The 21,289-nt window shown below is 36.0% G+C and overlaps 2 protein-coding genes and 1 long non-coding RNA gene across 3 annotated transcripts; 1 reads left to right on the top strand and 2 right to left on the bottom strand.

Moving 5' to 3' along the window:
- Nucleotides 1-431: 431 nt before the first annotated feature.
- Nucleotides 432-2,342, bottom strand: LOC105139163 (squamosa promoter-binding protein 1-like). Its single transcript, XM_011045522.1, has 2 exons — nt 1,902-2,342; nt 432-918 (listed from the first exon to the last, which is right to left on the bottom strand). Exons 1-2 carry the CDS (start codon nt 2,252-2,254, stop codon nt 681-683), a joined length of 591 nt encoding a protein of 196 aa, XP_011043824.1. The 5' UTR covers nt 2,255-2,342; the 3' UTR covers nt 432-680.
- A 5,955-nt stretch (nt 2,343-8,297) lies between these two features.
- On the top strand, nt 8,298-9,151 carry LOC105139162 (uncharacterized). Its single transcript, XR_844929.1, has 2 exons — nt 8,298-8,356; nt 8,417-9,151. It is a non-coding gene; the product is annotated as an uncharacterized LOC105139162 (long non-coding RNA).
- A 2,331-nt stretch (nt 9,152-11,482) lies between these two features.
- On the bottom strand, nt 11,483-16,260 carry LOC105139161 (phytosulfokine receptor 2-like). The gene is made up of 2 exons (XM_011045520.1): nt 15,651-16,260; nt 11,483-15,493 (listed from the first exon to the last, which is right to left on the bottom strand). Exon 2 carries the CDS (start codon nt 14,885-14,887, stop codon nt 11,732-11,734), a length of 3,156 nt encoding a protein of 1,051 aa, XP_011043822.1. The 5' UTR covers nt 14,888-15,493; nt 15,651-16,260; the 3' UTR covers nt 11,483-11,731.
- Nucleotides 16,261-21,289: the final 5,029 nt, after the last annotated feature.

The raw sequence follows: 21,289 nt of genomic DNA, 5'->3' as shown, positions 1-21,289 counted from the left end.
ATTTTGTCTAAAACACATGTAACAAATATAAAGACAAAAATAAAACTCTTGATGCTATATACACACACGTACTTCGATGTGTGATTCATCATTTGCAATTTACGTGCTTCATTTGTATATATAAATATTTTTTGAGCTTGGATTTTGATATATTTGAACTTTAATTGAATTTAATCCAAGACCATCTTAACAATTTATAATCATGCTTTTTGGATAGGGAATGTACGTGGTCTTGAATCATAGGATACTGGAAGGGTAGAACCAGCTAGAAATCGAGGTTTTCAAGCATCGTAGAAGTTGGGTTAGACTAATTTTCATTGGATGAGTTTGGTTCAGACGCAGGAAGCAGCTCTTTGGTACACCTATCCTCAGCAACGTTGTTTTCTTAGTAAGATGAACCCAACGAGGTTCTTTTGCAGCTCGGCAAGAACATAGTCAACATTATTCTTTATAGGATAGCTATAAGATTCCACCAAGCCAATGCTGGTAGAACCTTGAACACCATTTGAGGCTTAATCCACATAATACAGCCTCTGTCAAACAACATTACAGCAAGTAGATACTAAAGTACACCAAGAACATACAATCCCTTGTAGTGGTCGATCGTATACGGTCCCAAACATGCGTAGAAGTAAGCTGTTACTTGACAGAAGAGAGGGAGCATGCCGCTGGTTTGGTCTTCATCTGATCTGGGATCGCTTGTAAGAGGAACTTCCTTGGGGTGGGATGTTTATCTGAAATCTTCCTCTTTCATCAGCTTGCCTGCACGGTCTCTCTTTCAATGGAGTATTGACGCCTTTGCGGTTTGAACCCTCTCCATAAGACTCAGCTGTGCTCTTCCGGCGCCTCTCATTGTGCCCTGCCAAACGCCTACGGCAGCTCCTCTTTGTTTCATCGAACTCCGCTAGCTCGTGGAACCTGCAAAGGCTCATAATTATAGAATAGTGAAAGCAACTTAAACAGAACCATATACATAGCAAGTCACTGGAAGATGAGCAGAGAGAACCACAATGAGCTGAAATTGTCTTTCAAGTAAATTTTGGTAAAAACACCTCTTTTCGGAAGTATCATCACGTGGAAAAATGCATGGAAAGGGAAAACACATATTACTTGGCAAAGGCTCATATATCTAACAAAATCTCTTAAGCGGAAACAGCCTCTCCATTAATTTTTTGACATTCCATGATGTTAGGAACATCAATTTTGATCAGATTAATCAGTCAGCTGATTTTGTGTTCGTGACCAGCAGAAACTTGTCTCGAGTTAGAAACTTTCAAGCCTAATTAGCACCATTTCTTTTCATACTGTTGAAGTAAATTGTATCACAACACTTGGACCATTAAGTCACAACCTACATTTATGTACCCTAACTCTGTCAAACCTTCTTTTGGGGAATCCTGATGAAAATCCAACATTTGTCATCCAACCAAAGAAGGTTGCAGAACTTTTACCGTTCAAACGATACTAAATAAATCCCACTCTTCCTTTTGTTTTTGAGATCTACTAGCAACTGAAAAAGGTTGAGATTGTTTATGGATGAGTCTCCAGAGTATTTGGAACTTGTAATTCTAACACTTTACTGAGTTTTAGCTTCAGTCAATTGCATGGGTTAGGCAATCTTCTTCACGCTGAGCTTGCATTGGCTAATTCAGATAACTACGCCCGACTTCAAAACTCAAACAAGTTTCTTTCAGGCCAGTAATGTTACAAATGCCAAAAACTAGCCACTATTTTTTTATGAAGAAGCTGCACAAGGGAAAAGAAATTGTGTGTGAACAAAGCATATTTCTCCTCAAACCCCTTTAATTTTCAAGTCGCATGCTATGTATCCATACTAGTAAAAGAAAATACGTCCTACTGATAGAAAGGTAGCTAAACAAAAACGCATGAAACAGAAATACCTGCTGCATTGCTGACAAAACCTCTGCCTGAGGCCAGCAACAACCACAGCTGGTGACTTTGCGTGAACCTCGCAAACTTTGTGTCTCCTGTGGTACCTCTTAGCGTCAGTTAAATTAGCTCCACACTTCTCCACTTGGCAGGATGGTGGAGACGCTCCGCCACTACCAGTCCCTCTCTTCCCATGCATAACACCAGCTCCTTTCTTCTTTTCATCATCGGCTAAACCAACACCGCCGCCACTCTCATATTCTTCCATGTCATCCTCCAACTCATCCTCAATCAGGAAATCATCTTTGTTGATCATTTTTTCTTTCAAACTGCTATTCTTCCCTACAAGAGTCCTAGCGTCCATTATTTTAGGGAGGATATCACACAAATGAGGTATTGTGTGATAGCTAGCAAGGTGAGGAGTGGCTTTTGAAGTACTTAAATGAAGGTCTGTAGGAGAGAGTGTAAAGGAAAAGGTGAAAAAAGAAGGGAGGACCACAAGCAACATATTCTTGTGTTTTTTTTTTATGTATGGTGTCAGTTGACAATGAATGAATGATTAGAGTGTGGAGTTTGTTTGTTGTGATTTGCTATGACAGATAAATTTTCTGCTTAATTGCTGTTATTGGTGCTTGTAGTGATATTTTCATTTGACACCGCATGTGTGTGGTTGACGCTCAATTATTATTGCTTCCCTAGATGTGAAAACGAAATTAAATGATATTAGCAGACCTATGCAATCATTGTTTAGAAAGGGCATTCGCAGAGTAAGTCTATGAGTTAGTCAATAATTTGGTTTAAGCATGAAGTTTTGGTAATATAGCAGGTGCATTTTATGTCAAATGAATCACTTGACGTGTTCAGGTTAATCTTCTAGCTTTTTTTTAGACATGAAAGAGTTAGGTAGGAATCAGGATTGATGGTTTTGTCAATGAAGAAGGAAGAAAAAAGGTTGGGTGATTTCGAGTCAAATCGACTGTTATCAAATTTAGTAACATGGGACGGCAGGAAGGATATAGTTTTCCAACATAATGTTAGCCTACAGCACAGATTTGATCACTTGATTTTCCTGCTGAAGAAATCAAAACACAGACGGACTGAATTATCCTCAACAAAGGGCCCCTTAAACCATTACTTTCTGTTTTTTATCACCATTTTTCCGGAGTGCTTTCTTACGCTTTATCTTGACATTAATGGTGTGCAACAAAGCAAATTTTCTGGTACTTAAGTGAGCAAGAGAGGCACTGAATTGCACTCTGCACTCAAGTAAGCGATGTTAGTGAGAAGATTACATTTATGGCTGAGGCACGAGAAGGACATGTCAAATTTTAGTGCACCCTTTAATTTAATGGTACAGAATCAATGCTCACACAATATTCTGCTCCTCTTGGTTGGACAAGCAGTGTACTGTAGCAGAGTACCCTATGCTTCTTTTTTGTTGAAATGGACTATTAGATTTCCAGTCTTTTGTTCATGCAAAGCTTTATTCCTCTTATCTTTTCTCCTCGTGTCTTTTTTACCTGATGCAAGACTTACAGGTCCATGTGCAGATTGATTAATTCAATATTTAAGATGATTGCGTTGCAACTGAATGCTGGCTTTCTATCGATGTGTTTTTTGCTGGGGTTGGCTTACGGTACAAGTCTATGGGTCTTTTGTGTTATAAAGTTCGGGACATGGCTCAGTGGCCTTGACACAATGTACATGCCATGATAGCTGGGAAGGCAAAACCTCAGTGGTGACATGACCCAACACAAGTTTTCACGTGGCTCTTGTACCAAGCACAAATGGACTACTTTAGCAAATGTCTATGAAAAACAGATAGACAGCTGAAATCATACAAGGCGCTATAGCTCATTAGAATTTGAGTAAAGCTTGTGTTTGTACATCTAATAGTACAAGGTTAAGGGCTGGACTAATTTTGTAGCAGTGAAAAGGGACCTTAGCTTATAAGAATCCTTCCTATTCCTGCACATATCTTATACGTGATTGGCTGTTACCTATCACAGAGGATCTCCAAGTTGAGTTCAGCATTAAAGGCTCATAGCACAATCATAAAGAATATATGTGAAAGGCAAGAGTTTGGTGGTCAAATCATAAAGAATTAAGTATCACTACAACCAATCTTCTTGGACATCTTGATTTTCTGTAATCTGCAAGGAAAATGGCGGATGGTATCACAGATATTAACATTTAGCATGGATGAGTAGCATAGTAGTGTTCTTGGAGGTGGTGAAAGGATAGGCCTCGAGTTCAAATCACATGAATGAAAAGATCGTCACTGCCAATTACTTGCAGTGGAGTACGACCTTTAATGAAATTTATGTTTAGGATAGATGAACATCTTCATATGATTATTATGTCAAATAGAAGAAAAAATTCTAGATATTTAAATAAAAAGTCTATAGCTCAAAATCCCAATCAGCAAAACGCTGAAAATCGACACAACATTAACAGGCATAAAGGCACCAACTAGTTGAAGCAAATTCATGGTATGGCAAACAGGAACTCTCAAATATCACAATCCGTTTCCACCCACAAGTGCGATTCCATGTTCTGATGTCTACCTACCTTTCACCCCTCCACTCTTCCGCGTCTCTCTTTTATTTTCTTTACCTTTTATGATAACACATTAAAGGAAATGGCCTTTGCATATGATTTTGACTTCCATAAAGTGCCTGTTACTCTCAATATCGGAGTTGGATATTGGTCCTATATTCCCTCCAGATTCTCTAATTTGTTTGGGCTGGGAATCACGAAGACTAGATCGTTGATGAAGTAAAAAAACACAGAATACAAATGAATGGATCATGACTTTGCTTTGGAAAAGAACAATTCTTGTCTATAAAGAGAACCAAACAGCTGTTTGATAAGATGGAGATCTTTCAAGTTTCAGGCAGCGTTTGATATTGCGGTAAAGGATTGATTTTTAAAATATTTTTATTTAAAAATATATTAAAATAATATATTTTTGTTTTTATAGATTTATTTTTAATATTAATATATCAAAACAGTCTAAAAATATAAAAAAATTAATTTAAAACAATTTTTTTTTGAAAAAAAGCACTGCCAATTGTCAACTAGTTCCGGAACACAAAAATCTTGTATGATATTGTTTCAAAAAATTATTCGGTGTATCTAAATTGTGCTATGATAATGGTGATGATAAGTGATCTATATTCCCTATCTACATTACCTATCATCTTCTTTGATTCTTTGTTACCCTTCGAAATGGATTTGTAGGAAATGATGAGTGAAGTGCTGGATTATATGGATTGCCTATCGTCTTTTGCAGGTCCCTTTTGCTTGCCCTGGAAAATGCTTTCAATGGCTTTGTGAGTTGCTGTGTGTCACATTTTGCCAATCCTTTTCACTTTGGAATTTGTTTTGGCAATTTAATGGCCAAAGCAAGAGCGTATCAGATTCCAAGTCGGATGTTTTCTTGTTCAACAATGCAACTCGACAAAATTTGGGCACTTTCTGTCGTGAAGATAGAATTCTAGTCTGAAAATGTCCTGTAGTGCAGAGAGTGCGTGAGTTCATGGTTCGAAACTATTTCAGCTTCAAGTTCTAGAATCCTTTGTGGTTGTATGAAGGAAATGGACAGAGCTCTTTTGAATACACAAAGGCTAAAAGTCTCATTCTCCACAGAATCACTGACAAGGCGTCATGATCATTTGGGAACTGATTAGCTGTGCACCCGCCTTCCCTGATCAGCCTTTGCCTATACCATTTTAAGGTTCTCATATGTGGTGTGTTGCTGGTATTTGTTTTGGTGAACCAAAGCTCAGCACCCTACTTTTTCAAGATTGAGGGCTGAAACAAAATTATTGAAACTCATTTATCTCAATTCAGAAACCCTACTGAAAATAAAGATAAACATAAAAATTGTAAAATTTGTGTTTGATATTATTATAGTTTTTATAATTATAATTTTTTAAAAAAATTTATATAAAAAATATTTTTAATTGATATTATAATATTTTTAATTATTTTATTAAATTATTTATAATTTTATTATGGGCAAAATTTATCCCATAAAAATTATAATTTTCATGTTTTTTTTAAGTATATAATAAAAATAATAAAAATATTATAAAAAATAAAATTAAAATTTCAAAACGAGTAAATTTAATTTATTCTAAATTAATTTTTCACTATTTACGTTAACAATACAATAAAAATGAATTGCACTAGTTTTTTTTTAAAAAAATACTATTAATGTAAACAGTTAGAAAAACAAAACAGCTCAGAGCTGCTTTGAATTTAACTGCGCTTTAAATGCAAAACCTGATGAATTCTATCAAAAATAAATTGTATTTTTAATATCACCAAATAATTGTTCGGCTGTAGTTGCTTCAAACACGCAAACGAACAGACTCTCAGGTCTCATCACAAATCCATTGTTTTCTAATTAAGCCAGCGGGGTACAAACATTGTAACAGACCATAGTTATTGCTACCAAATGCAAGCAAACTTAAGAACCAAGTGCTTTCTCAATCTGCTCTGGCGCCTATTCTTCTCAAATCATCAATATTTCTGTACTCTACTGTATCAACAGCTGGTCCATCAACTTATGGACCTCAACAAACACTGGATCTTCCACGTTATTATTGTTCTTGTCGTGGCTGTTATGATCATGACTGTTACTATCGTCATTTCCACCACCTACTGTCTCTCTAATCTTTTGGTTAGCCTCTTTGGCTGCTTCCCGTGCACCATCCATTGTTTCCTTAGCCGCGTCCCCAATCGTGTCTGCTACTTGTGTTAACTTTTCTAACCCCTTCTTTGGCAGTGTCAGCCACAAACTGTGTTGCTCCTACTCCACAATAAAAATGAATTGCACTAGTTTTTTTATAAAAAAATACTATTAATGTAAACAGTTTGTATATTCATCAGGGTCTACAGCTTGTTGCTTGGCCTCATACAAGCCTTGCCTAGTTGGATCATTTGTTGCACTATAAGATTTTCCTGGTGTCCTATCTGGGCTATTTGTTTCTCTTCTTGTCTCTGCTGCTACACTGGTACCCTGAAAATTTAGCACATAATGGAAGAATAAAAAAAAAAACGTTATTAATGGTCTAGCTTAGGAACCGACCAATAGTCCCCATCGTGGAAATACATGTAATTCAATGCTAGACGAGGTTAGCCATGCTTTTCAAAGACAAACTATATGCTGTGTCTAAATATTTTAGGATACAGAGAGAGATCAATGTATAAAAAAGAGGAATTACAGCATAGAGATACTTTAGCTCGTTGAAAACCAGTGGAGAAGTAAGCCCTGTTGGCAGACACAACACAACGAGGTTGATCCAGATGAAGCTCTAGAGATGTTAATGACGGCTCTTTTTGCCAAAAATAGTGCTGCCATAGTTCCCTTCTAGGTAGATGTTTTGCTGCAGAATGTTGATTTCTTCGAACATAAACGTAGCTGAATAGTTAAAAGTGAAATAAAGAACAAGTCGGTGTGGTGCGGCACATGTAAAACTTAACATGTTTTGAGAGAATTTGACATGTTCCTTTGGGCAAAAGAGGATGATCCAAGTTGATGTGTCTTCTTTCTGAATCATGAATTCTGAAACTACCGATGTGTAAATTGTGTGTGCTAGCTAGTCAGTATCAAATCTTGGGAAACCAGAATGAATCTTAATCTGTTCATAATATTCTCCCATTTGTTCAAAACAAGTATTCTTGAAAATGAAATAATAGTGCTTCTCAAAAATATATATGGTTGAGCTTCACAAAGCTGGAAGAGAAGCAACAAGCAGATATATTATGAGATGCAGTTGGAGTGGAAAGCTGCAAAGACCCCATATTCAAATCTCAAGTTCTTACTTGACAATCATCTGGCTTTCTAGCAACTGTTATGAAGACTCTGAATCAAACATGAAACCATCTAGACAAACAGTGAATGTGGCTTGAGAACCAGAGATGAATACCCAATAAGCACAACTTACCAAGTGTGCTATCCAAAACAGTGATCTGCATTTAAAAAGCTCATCAAATTCAATGACGAAGCAGTGAATGTCATTTCAACACAAATGTAATACAATTTTATGTATCTTGCAAATGGCACCCAACCCCACCATGAAGGGTATATTATGCTTAAGATCGTGGTAAAAAACAAATCATGGTTTTGCCTCAGAGGTGGTGCAAATATCATCACTTTGTCTGATGATACGTGCAGTAAATCACATCAGAGGCAAACCATCTATTAAGAATTTATATTAAAAAAAATCTATTTGAGAAAGTGATCTAGCAAAATAAGTTCATGGAAAGAGGTTAAAGAAAACAAACATAAAATTCTTCCAACAGGGCTTAGTAATCATGCAAGAAGAAACAACTGATTAACGCACATTCAAGTTCTGCAAAACCATAAATTCAAACCAATGACACAAATAACAATTAGTAGTGTCATGATACGTACAACACACCAGAAAATGAACAATCAGTGCCTCATATTAAGGTAATTTCATTGCTGTTGCTCATAATATATCTAAACCCATAATCAGTGCCTCATATTAAGGTCATTTCATTGCTGTTGCTCATAGTATATCTAACCCCATCACAGGCACAACAAAACTTTAGTAAGTTCTTATTCACTCAAAGTTCTAAATCACTTTGATACCAAAAGGGAAAAACTTTGGGCACAGTAAGTAATTTAAATCTTAAAAAATGCCGTGTCAACACTAACTAGAGAAGCTGCAGGCAGAAGCAGACTTCAATAAATTACTTCAATTGAAATTCTAGAGCAAACCATGCTAGCTCTAGAGCCACCACAGACACTGTTGAGGCTCAACATCCAGCACATACTAATTTGTACATTAAATGGAAATTCTTCTTCCTTTTCAATTGAATTAAGAATTTGACATTGAGAAAGAACTCTTGCCATCATAATAAATATGTCAAATGAAACTAAAGCAACGTATTTAACTCTCTAAAAGAACACCAATCAAACAATAATGCATAATCTTGACAAAGAATAAGAAGCCATCCACATTACCAAAACACTAATTAATTACCTCTCATTAACCATCATAAAAAAATGAAATAAAATAAATATACGGACACAAAAGAAGATTGAAGAGCCTGTACAAATGCATCAGATCTGATGATTCTTATTTTGACAGCATCATCATTCTCCAGAAAGGAGTGGCTGATTGTTGGTCTTGTTTATCATCACTTGCAATATAAGCTCTAACAAATTGAAAAAAAAAAAATTCAATTCTTTAACTATCCCAAACTTGCTAGGGGGGAGAAATAATATGCCTATGATTTGGATTTTTTTCATGGATATAGAACATGATAGCATATAAAAAGTTAACATCATCATAGGCATAGCTATAATAGAATAAATGCAACAAAATCGAGACAAGGAAACAATCTATCAAAAGCAAGAAACAATTATCAAAATTAAGCAACCGAATGCTTGCAAAAAAGCTTAGAAAGATCAAAACTTTCATATACTGGGCATTAGAGTAGCAAAACAACTTAAGAGAGCTGGTCATGAACATATTGAAAGACCAGAAAGGAAAAGAAAACTGTGGAAGTAGAGGAAAACTCTAGGTTTTGTTAAAGACAAAATCCTGCTCCGCTTGTTGCAACAAAAATGTTTACTCCCTCGAACAGCTTTGGGCCCATTTGTTTAGAATTTTAGGTTTAAGGTCCAATACAAACAACTAGACTCTAGAAGAAACTCGTGACAAAATATCAGTTAGGATAAGCTCAGCTCTGGTAAGATTCATAGTCTCTAGCTATCTAGGCCTCTTGCTAGAGCCCAATATGACATTACCCGTATCCAAATCGGAGTGCTTGTTTTCTTCGAGGTTCGAGGATGATGGATCCACGGGCGTAATCAGTCGTGTCTTATCAACCACGACGACTTTTTGACACCAAAGTTGCTCTACAAGAATTGAATTTCCATTTTCCGTCCGATTGAAATGCATGCATGCGCGAATGGACTGAAGTTTTTTGGATTTTTAAAGTTTTTAATAGGAAAAATACAATGTGATGTTATGATAACGTTTTTTATGCATGCATGAGATAGGAGGATAACAGGTAAGCTTGTCTTCTCAAGCATCTATACCTTTTACATAGCATCCTCCCTCCATGTAAAAATCTTGTATATTTGAATATCATGCCTCATCCAATTCCATTTTCTTACCAAACAAACCTAAAATTGACTTGTATGAAGACAACTGGCGATGGTAAAGAGATGTATATTTGAATATCCTGACATGATGACACTAAGGAGCTCGAGTGTACTCCTCATGTTTAATCCGTGATAGCACACACAAAGAAAAAGAAAAGGCAAAGGAAGATATAAGAATAAAAACACCAAGGAAAGTTCGATTATGGAAATTGGCGTAGAAAAAGGAAAAAGGGAGAGATTTTCGGAGCTTCAAGCTCGAGGTAGAAATAAAAAAAGGTTACGATCGAGGTGACTGAAAAAGATGGATACCAAACACTACTCAATTATTAATCTCAATCAATCCATCTGCGAAGGATCCTAGACTTTGAAAATTACAAAGATTTCATCTATATTTTATGTTCTTCCATCATAGAATATTGATTAAATGGGGTGTCCCCAATCTATACTCCCTGTATGGAACAGCAGTTTAAAAATGTTTTAAAAAAAGTAAAAAAATTAATTTGATTTATTAATTTTAAATTATTTTTTATATTTTTAGATTATTTTGATATGTTAATATTAAAAAATATTATTTTAATGTATTTACAAATAAAAAATATTTTAAAAAGTAATTGTTATTGTAATAAAAAAATTAAAAATTAAAATTTTAATATGACCCAAGAAATCTCATTCTATTTTTTTAATTATTGTTATTATTATGAGTCCTCCATTTTGTTTCCAGAATTCAAATCCTTCCGGTTTAAGATTATTAGTGAGTTTCACATCACCAATATCTGCTGCTTTTTTAGCTAGACAGAGTTTCTTCAGCAGGCTATGCTACCAAAGTCAAAAAAGAAGAGGCAGGTAACCTCGAGTAATGGCACGTCGACCTATCCTGTCAACGTGGACACCCAAGCAAGAAAAGCACGTAAAAAGTATCTTTACGGTTGCATTTTAATATTTTTAGGGTCTCTCTCAATCAAGAAAAAGCTTACCCATGATGTTTTTATGTAGGGAAGTGACAGATAATCCAATCTTTTGTTTCACAAAAGCATTTGCTACAGGGTGACCGGCAAGCTTTGCCTCTTGAAGCTTCTCAACTCGGGAAAATGTGGAGGGCGGCTAGTCTATCTTTCTGCATAAATGGCATTTAGCTGTCTTTCGAATGACATGGGTGGATGCCAAGAAAGTTTACAAGACTTGACAGTTGCAGAGATGATGCATTAACCATGTCAGAATAGAAGCTGCATTTCTGTCAATTTGTTGATAGTGGTTTGCTCAAGACGAGAACAAGCAGGCCAAAACAATAGCTAAAAGAGGGGCAATCTCCGTTATCTGCAGCATATCTAATTTCTAATTTCTATATATTCTGAGCCTTAAATGCTTGAAGGTCAAGACCTTGAATATTCAAATTCTAAAAGAAACCTAGTAAATTGATTTACATCAATATGTAATATGTGTAGCACAATGTGAAGGCTTTGATCTTCCATGGTAATATAATGGGGAACAAAAAGAAAACTGTACAAGGGCAAGGGCTAGGACAACGCATTTTATAATATGCTTATTTATAACAGAATAATACAATAGAAACTTGGTCAACATTTCAATATTATAGAAACTTGGAATGGAGTTTACTTTACAAGTATACCTTCCCATGTCCACCCCAACTGAAACTAAGAACCCTGAAACTAAGTACAGTATTATTATAGATCATTGTTGAGCAGCTTGGAATCCAATACCATCAAGCCATGAAACAACTTCTTCGATAAGGGGTCTCCGCCTAGGATCTTGGTCTAAGCATCTGCATGCAATTTCGAGCATTTCAAACAGCTGTTTCTGACGATCTTTACCCCAAATTGCTGAGTCTATAATCTCTGCCTCCCTTTTCTCGGACTTCATCTGAAACAGCCAGGAAACCAAATTTCTGCAGTTTTTTCCTTTGCAAACTTCCACGGGCCTTCTACCGGTAAGAAGTTCAAGAAGAACAACACCAAAACTGTAAACATCACCCCTGCATGTTGCCATCAATGTTTGGCTATATTCAGGAGGTATATAACCCAATGTACCTACCAAATCTGTTGTCACATGAGTATCGTAAGGACGAAGTAGCCTTGAGAGACCAAAATCAGCCAAGTGAGCTTCAAATTTCTCATCTAGAAGTATGTTGCTCGATTTCACATCTCGGTGAACTATATGTGGCTCGCAAACTTTGTGCAGATATGCTAACCCACAAGCTGCTCCTTGAGCTATCTTGAGTCTCACCTCCCATTTAAGTACTGAGGTCCCATCAACAGATTCATGCAGCCAATAATCCAAGCTTCCATTTTCCATGTACGAGTAAATCAATAATCTGTCATTACCATGCCTACAATAACCTTGAAGAGAAACAAGGTTTTTGTGTTGGGCCCTCGACAGAGCTTCCACTTCAGCCTGAAATTCACGTTCCATCTGGCCACAGTCTCCAGAAAGCCTCTTGATTGCAGCTTTTGTACCGTTGGGAAGGTTGGCCTTGTAAACCAGGCCGAATCCACCACAACCAATGATGTTTGCTTGGTTGAAGTTATTTGTTGATTTCAACAAATCTGGAACTGTGAGGTCTTTGCAATCAGAATTCTGAAAAAGCACCAATTTGGAAGACCTGAGAGCTTCAGATAACCTGTGCGGAAGACTGACTTCCTCCTCCAAATCACCAATAGAATCCCCCGCATTCCTCCTTGACATCTTGTGCAAAACAATAGCAAGGACCAGCGCAAGCCCAACTACTATAGTGATTGTTATGCTAAGAATATTGCCTCGACTGAATCTACTGTCCGAACCAGATGGGATACCAGGCTTCATCATATTATTAATGACATTACAGGGAGAGACTATTACCCCACAGAGTCCTGGATTACCCTCAAAGCTTGAGCTAGGAAAGCTATAGAACTGCCCTCCGGTGGGAATTTGTCCCCTCAAGTGATTATTAGCCACGCTAAACTTCGACAGGAATGTCAGCTTCTCGAGCGATGGGGGGATTGACCCATACAGATTGTTGGATGACAAATCTAAAACTTCCAGGTTTTCCATCTGAGAAAAAGAGCTAGGTATGGCCCCCGTAATGCTGTTCCTGCTCAAATCAAAGACGTGGAGGTCTTTCAGCCTTCCTACTTCAGGTGGAATTGTCCCAGTTATTCTATTGTTGCTCAACAATATTGAAGGAGGGAAACTTGAAGCTTGGTTGTATTGCAAACCACTAGCACTCTGGTTTCGCTTTACATATAGAGGAATGCCAGCAGACGCAGTTAGATGGGGTGAACTGCTGTTTGCAGAGATGAGGCTCTTTAGCTGAGTCAAACTTTGAGGGATCTCTCCAGTTAGGGAGTTATTTGAGAGGTCCAGGTAAAACAAACTCTCCATCTGGCCAATCCAAGAAGGAATACTTCCATCCAGATGATTCCAGGACAAATCAAGAACTTCCAACTTCCTGCATCTCAACAGCCAAACTGGGATTTGGCCTTTGAGAGCACAATTTCCAAATGCTAAGACCATTAAATTCCGAAAACCACTTACATTTCTGGGAATTTCCTCACCAACGAAGTTCTTAGTGAGGATAAGAGTGGAGAGATTCTGGCATTGCTGCAGTACTGTAAGTGCCCCAGATAAGTCCACAAAACTATTGTTGGACAATGAGAGAAACGAAAGTGATGAGAGATTTGCGAAACTCTCGGGGATTTTTCCGGTTAATTCATTCTTAGCCAGGCTCAAAATCTTCAATTCGCGGCAAACAGATAGAGAATTTGGAAGTGGCCCAGAAAGGTGATTAGAGGCAAGATCAAGTGTACAAAGACTAGGCATTCCACTGAAATTAAGATCAATTGGACCAGTTAAAGAATTGTTTCTAAGGTCAAGAATGTGAAGCTTTGAGCAGAATGACAGTGTTGAAGGCAAAGGTCCAGACAACATATTTGAATGGGCAACAAATTGTTCTAGAAATGTAAGGTTGACAAATGCATTTGGTATATGGCCTGAAAACTGGTTTCCATAAATAACCAGGTTTTTAAGATTAAAGAGCTTACTCACTTCCTTGCTTAACTGGCCAGAGAAATTGTTGTTGGAGATAGAGAAGTGCTGCAAAGCTGACATTGAGTATACAAAATCAGGGAGAGAGCCTGAAAGTGAATTGGAGTCCAAATGCAATTGTTGAAGAGATCTGCTGCAATTGAACAAGCCTTCAAGATCGCCCACGAGATGGTTCGCAGATAAATCAAGAATCTGAATCCCTTTAGAGGAGCTGCAAATTTGCGAACTGATTCGACCAGTGAACGAATTGTTGCTCATGTTGAACGCAACAAGATTTGGGCATCCTCCAAGCTCAAGCAAGTCTTCCTTGAACAGATTGCTGGAAATGTTCAGTGTCCGAATGGATAACAAACGAGAAAGCACCCCTGAAACTTGTCCTGATAGCAAGTTATGGCTCAAATCAAGATCCTCCAACTGCTTCAAGCTCGAGAGCTCCGAAGGCAATCCACCACTGAGTTGATTGAAAGAGAGATTAACTGATTTCAGCTGATCTAAGCGGCCCAAGGAGGGCGGAATTAACCCTTGAAGACCCATTTTGGACAGAATCAGCATGGTAACCCTGCTGTGAATTGAGCCACTGATATTACTTCGACATACAACCCCTTCCCATTGACAGCAGTCAGTCTTGCTGGACCATGATGTTATGATGGACCCATTCGTGAGTTTTCCTGCAAATTCCTTCAGGGCCAGCATATCATTTGGATCACAGGATTGAGTTGTGGTTTTGAGACCCCAAGATGAACAAAGAAAGCAAGCAAAGAACACCGATCTGAGGAAAGTCATTGAAACAGTCTCCACCGTCGCCATTATTGAAATCAAAGCTTAGCCCCAGCTCAAATCAAGGCAAAGACTCCCGCATTGAAGTTGATATTTCTTGGGCATTAACTGCTTTTCAAGAGAAGCCCAATTGAAGGAACTTGCATGTCAAATCTCCAGCGAGAAAAAAACAAAAGCAGCTCGCAAGCTCCAAATTGCAAATGAAGCAACAAAAGGAAGTGAAATTAATAGATATCAGCAATCCCCACTTGAAATCAAATCCCTATAACTTTAAGAAACCAAGACCATAGTGATGCCCTTTAGAGAAAACAAAGGAAAATAAAATAAGCACCCCAAGTGAACAAACTTCAAATGCAAAACACCTCAGGAACCACAAAACAAGGACCGAGTTAACAACTTGAAAGCGAAGCAATAATTCACACCACTAAACAAGAAAAAAATAAGATTATATAAAGATAGGTGAAGCCAGCCAAACAAACTGAGATCTCTTGACCCCACTTGAAACCTAAACCCTTCACAGAAAATAAAAAAAAATATTCAACTAATCCCCAAAACCCTACACTGTTGAAAAACGACTACTGTGAGAGCAAGAAAGTCATCCAAATGAAGCAACTTCAAACACACATCCCAAAGCACCTACAAGCCAACAAAAAGCAACATTTAGCAAATTAAGCAACAATTAACAACTAAACCAGATCCCAAGATCAAAGCTTTGAAGAAGAGTTGATAAGATTATTGAAGAAAGAAAGAAAGAAACTATAGCGAGTCTAGAATCTAGATAAGAAGAACCCACCTCAAGGGTTCCAACGATGCATTAAGACATCACTTGCAAGTGAAATAAAAGTACCATGTCAATACAGCAGCCCACAGTTGCCAACTTTTCAAGAAATAGGTTCGTTCCCATTTCAAAAACCTCTCTCTCTCTCTCTCTCTCTCTCTCTCAAAACGTAAAAAAGCAGTTAAGGAAAGCAACAGGAGACAGAATCTAGAGAAAGAAAAAGATATCGAAGGGACAGGGAATACAGAAGCGAATCTATAGTTTACTGGACAAAGAAAACAACAAAATACACACTCAAACTTGTGAGAGATAATAGTACGTGTTTATGACTTGAAATGAAGACACAAGGGCTGACTTTTAGATGATTAATGATTTTATTTCATCACTTTCCCTTTGTTTTGTTTCTCTTGCCAGTTAACGAGCCACTCGGGCTTCTTCTCTCTACGTATCTCCTACCTAATCTAATATTTGTCTCTTGCTGAGAAAAAACTGAGAATATTTGGTGGAGAAATTTGATTGCTTTGAGAGTGAGGTTCGCCTTCCTTCGAGGGAGGATCGATTATAGGGATTTGGAAGTCCAAGCTCTATGTTTGAAATATGTGCGTGGAAGAAGACCACCATGTCTCAAGCATAATTCTTTCAACTTAGATTGCTTATTAGAAGGATTTTTAATATTACCTTACAATTGAAAATAAAAGGTTCTGTCTGGTAGTATAGGTACATGTAATTATTAAATAATTTTTTATATTAAAATATATATTAATAATTTTTTATTTTAAAACAATCCAAAACATATAAAATATATTAAATTTTAGTAAAAAATAAAATTTTAAATTTTTAAAAAATATAATTTAGACCATATTCTTAAATATATTCTTAGAAAATTTAAAAACTATGTTTGTTTTCCTTCCCGTCAAGAGAAATTTATAATTTATATATATATGTATATTTCAAACCTTGAATTTATAGAAATTATAATAATATGATTTCTATAAAAACTTTCTTTTTATTTATAAATATGGTATCATTTCTTTTAAAAAAACTCGTATTTTTATTTTTATATTAAATTTTGCATATAATTATGTTTTAAATGATGTTTTTATAGAAGTTGTAATATCATGATTTCATTTATAAATATTTGTGAATTTATTTTAGTAGGAATCTTGATCAAATTTATATTTTAAAATTATATCTAAAAATATTTTTTATAAATCTGACTTTTTTTTTATTGCGATAGCAAAGTGAAACAAGCTCGTTGTGGCGTAAAGGGACGCGCTGTAAGAGTTGATGGGGGAACAAACACAGAAATATGGAAAAGGGAGTAAAGGAAGTCAAAGTGTCAGAGATAATAGGACACGAGAATTGACTGGTTGTAGCCGGTGGATGGAGCCCACCATGTTTGATATATAAATTGATTTGAAAATACATTTTATCGTAAAATTAAAAAAAAAAAAATTACACGTGACAATTTTAAGGAAAGTCGATGTAATAGCGAGGTCATTTTCCAAGTGCGTGATTGCACGTGACTATTTTAAGCAAAGTCGATATAACGAGGCCATTTTATAAGATAATGTTTATTATTTTTATTCATGTTTTATTTTTATAAAATATTAAATTAATATTTTTTATAATCATAATATATTAATATAAATAATTAAAAATTATTTAATATATTTTCAAGTAAAAAATACTTTTAAAAAATATTATGAATTATAAATTATTTAATATTATAACAACAATTACTTTTTGAAATATTTTTTATTTTAAAATACTTTTAATAATTTATTTTTATTTTTTAAAATTAATTTTTAATATTAATAAGTTATAACAGTATAAAAACACTAAAAAAATTAATCAAACAACACTTTACAACCATTATGACAACAAGCCATAACACTTTAAGAAATACAAAAGGAGATATTGAAACTAAATTACAAGTTTTTTAAAATATTTTTATTTAAAAATATATTAAAATAATATATTTTTATTTTAAAAAATTAATTTTTAATACAGGCATATTTAAATTAGACAAAAAAACTAAAAAATTAATAAAACAATATTCCAGAAAACATTAAAAAATAAAAAGAGATATTGAAAGTGGATGAACATGGAGCTAAAAGGAGAAACAAAAAAAGAAAAGCTATTGGAAGTGGAAACAAATTGTTATCATAAATATTACTTAAAAGTTACCTAAATGGTTCACGTTTATTATTATATTTTGGCTGCTTTACTGTATGAATCTCCTCCTCCTCTTTTTTTTTTTTTTTTTTTTTTTTTTTGAGGAAGATCATGAGTGATGATAGAATCTTCCCAAGGAAGCTTGCAGAAACCGAGACATTTCATGGTCCTCCATTGATGGTATTGTGCACGATTTCTCACCAATGATGATAGCCATTTTCACACCTTTTTTCTAATGACCAATTGAGAGATGACACTGCTCATAAAAAGGGCAAAGATTGAAAGTATAGTCCACATCCAATCATTTCCTTCTCTTTTTCCCTGTTTCATTCCATCATTCACCTGCCTAGGCTGAAAATAAAATGTCGATGGGCCTGTCTTTCCAAAAAAATTAAGATGGGCCTAATTGTGTCCAAAATACCGACTGTTATGGGTCATGGGCCTCTAGTCACCATTTACCTGCCTAGGCTGAAAATAAAATGCCAATGGGCCTGTCGTTCCAGAAAAATTAAGATGGGCCCAATTGTGTCCAAAGTACTGACTGTTCTGGGTCATGGACCTCTAGTCTTTTTTGGGCTTGGAACGGAGGATGCTTCACTAATGGAGACGGAAATGATGATTACAGAGCCCATATGACTGATGCAACTCTCCCACTTGAACAACAATTCACCATGGAGCAAGGCAATGGGAGCACAGATTCCATCTCTTTACACACACCAACAACTCCCCCAAACACAGAAAAATCAAAGTTTGAGATTTGATATTTAACTTATAGTTTTGATAAGTTGTTTATTAAAAAAAATCTCCTAGGAAAGTTTCTGTTCACTAAGATTTACATTATTATTCATTGTAATAATATAATTATTAAATTATCATTGAACAAAAAAAACCCCTTTAAATTATGCTTTCATAACCCAAATTTAAATCCACAAAGTTGATTTATAAAAAATAAATATTTTTTATTTCAAAATCCAAAATCTAAAAATATTTTCAGGAAAAGACTAGTTATACCATACAGGGTTATAAAAGTGCCATGAATTTATTATACCAAGTGAACAAGATAACAAATATAAAACATACTATTATCAAACATTAAGGTTCATGTTGAGTTTACACTATACTTATTCTTATATCATTAGTGTAACCTTTTCACATTGACAAAATAAACTTAACTAAACATAATGAAAGTTATAGGCCTATATCTTATCTTTCCATCCATATAAAGTAGACCTAAATCCGAGATCTATAGCTCCAGATATGACCCAATTACCAAACAGTATTCCTGTTTGGACTACATCTACATCTCTTTTCTAAATTTGACCATCTCTTTATCATTTCAATTTCAGTTCTTAAACTCATCAATCAATCCTTTCATTTATGTGATAGACCTGCATTTAAAATGAACATTTATCATACATTAAAGATATCTTATATTATTAGATATGTTAGTATAAAACATGCTTTAGTTGAGTTATTGATACTTCAAGTGCAAAATGATGATATAAAACCTTAATAAAAATACGTTTTTAAGTATTAATCACACTCCCTAACTATCTTATTACTAATCTCTAGTAATCAAAGCGCTAAAATAAAAAAATAATTTGCAAATTCCATAAAGTAAGGTATTCATCATTCAACTTTCATTAATCTATCCGAATAAACAAACTCTCATTAAATTTATATATCTGCTCAATACCTCCTAAATAAGATATTAATTTTCATAACCCAATTCTAGGTTATTCCCTAAAATTCACTTTTTTTTCAAAAAATTTAATCATGGGCCAAATTAAATTTTAATTACATTTAAGAATTAATTTAGGTCCAAATAAAGGATTTAATTAAATGCAAGGACTTAATTATACTTTAATTGGGTCAAATTAATTTTATTTGGGGCTTAATTGGTGAAAACATTAAGTTTGGAAGCCTAATTTGGGCTTAATTGAGAAGATTGGAATTTTAAGAGATCAAATTTAATTTTTACCAAGTTAATTAATTGAAATCAGGGGCCAAATTGAAAGAAAATTGAAGTTTTGGGGCCAATTAGGGGTTAAATTGACAAAATCCAAAGGCAAGGACCAATCCGTAAAAGGCGCCGAACTATAGAGGTCTAATTAACAAAATCCAGGGGTCAAATTGAAGAAATTGAAAGTTTAATGGTCAATTAGGGATGAAATTGCATAAATCTAAGATCAAAGACCATATTGCAAAAGGCATGTAAATCTGGGGCTGAAGTTGAAGTTAAGCCCGGACCCAATTGCATTAAATCAGAAGTTTAGGGTCAATTAAGGATTTGATTGAAAGAAATTGAAAGCTGGAGGACCAAATTAAAAATCAGCAAATCCCTAATTTTAACCCAAAACGGCGTCGTTTTTGGGATTTAAAAACAAGAAGGAAGGGACCAGGCGATGCGTCGCCTGGTTACTGTTCATCGTCTTCCCCACAAAGTTGCCCAAGTAGCAGCTTTCCAGGCACATTTTCTGCCTCGTTTGGCCAGCAAATCCAACAACGCGTGCACCAAAATATCCACCTGAAACCCCTTTATCCTAGAGAATGGTCCGGTCGAGTTAAAAAACTTTGAAACGGCTCCGTTTATTGGCCCAAAGTGACCACCTTGTGCAGTCTGCAACCTTGGACTGCCAAATTTGGCAGTTCGAGGTACACATTTTGAACCAACAGCTTGGTTTCCTTGAGTTGAATAGAGGGCTAAGAATTTTTCCTTGTTGAAGACAAGATTACCCTCTTTCTATCCCTATAAATAGGAAAAAATTTCATGCTCAGGAGGTGGAGAAAATTGAACCCAAAGTTGGCAAAAAATCAGCTTTTTCCGGCCTAGTTTTCCTGCAACCAGCCCTCTCTTTCCTTTTCCTCTCCGTCGTGGCCGTGGCCTCCAACCGCCATCCTTCCCACAAAACACCACACCCCATCCATTACCCAGCAACCTCACTGAAGCCTGCAACATCTCTCTCCCTCTCCCTCTCTTCTCTGTAAAAATTTTTCTTCTCTCCACCACCGCCACCCCAGCAGCAGCAGCGGCAGCAACCATCCTTCCCAGAAGCTCTCCTCCTTCCCAAAGGCAGCCGGGTAACAACTTCCTCCTCAGCCACACCAACAGTTCTAGCCGTGAGCTTTCTTTCTCTCCGCTGCAAGTTTTTCTTCTTCTTCTTCCTTCCTTCGCCAACCTCCACTGCTGCAACCGTCAGCCACGCCATCGTCCTCCACCAGACCACTAGCTCTCCAACGCCAGGTAAGCATCCCTACTTAATTCTCTTCTCCGATCACCCTTCCCCCCTCCCGGTCGTGACTGCTGCATACAAATTCTGCATGCAGCAGCTAATTAATTAGCTGTTGGGCTGGGCTAGTTACGGCCCAGCCCGGCCCAAACCAAAATTCTTGGGCCGACATCGGCCCACCCATTTTAGGCCCAGCCCACATGTTTTAATATTTAATTATATATATTATATTATATTATATTATAT

The sequence above is a fragment of the Populus euphratica genome, unplaced genomic scaffold, assembly GCF_000495115.2.
Source record: "Populus euphratica unplaced genomic scaffold, PopEup_1.0 scaffold139.1, whole genome shotgun sequence".
Lineage (NCBI taxonomy): Eukaryota > Viridiplantae > Streptophyta > Magnoliopsida > Malpighiales > Salicaceae > Populus > Populus euphratica.
This window is presented reverse-complemented; position numbering and strand designations above follow the sequence as displayed.

Bases quoted from the DNA above. Each gene is read 5' to 3' on its own strand.
- LOC105139163 (XM_011045522.1), bottom strand. From the start codon at position 2,254: ATGGACGCTAGGACTCTTGTAGGGAAGAATAGCAGTTTGAAAGAAAAA. The intron at 919-1,901 runs GTATTTCTGTTT...GAGCCTTTGCAG, and splicing joins TTTTGTCAGCAATGCAGCAG to GTTCCACGAGCTAGCGGAGT.
- LOC105139161 (XM_011045520.1), bottom strand. From the start codon at position 14,887: ATGGCGACGGTGGAGACTGTTTCAATGACTTTCCTCAGATCGGTGTTC.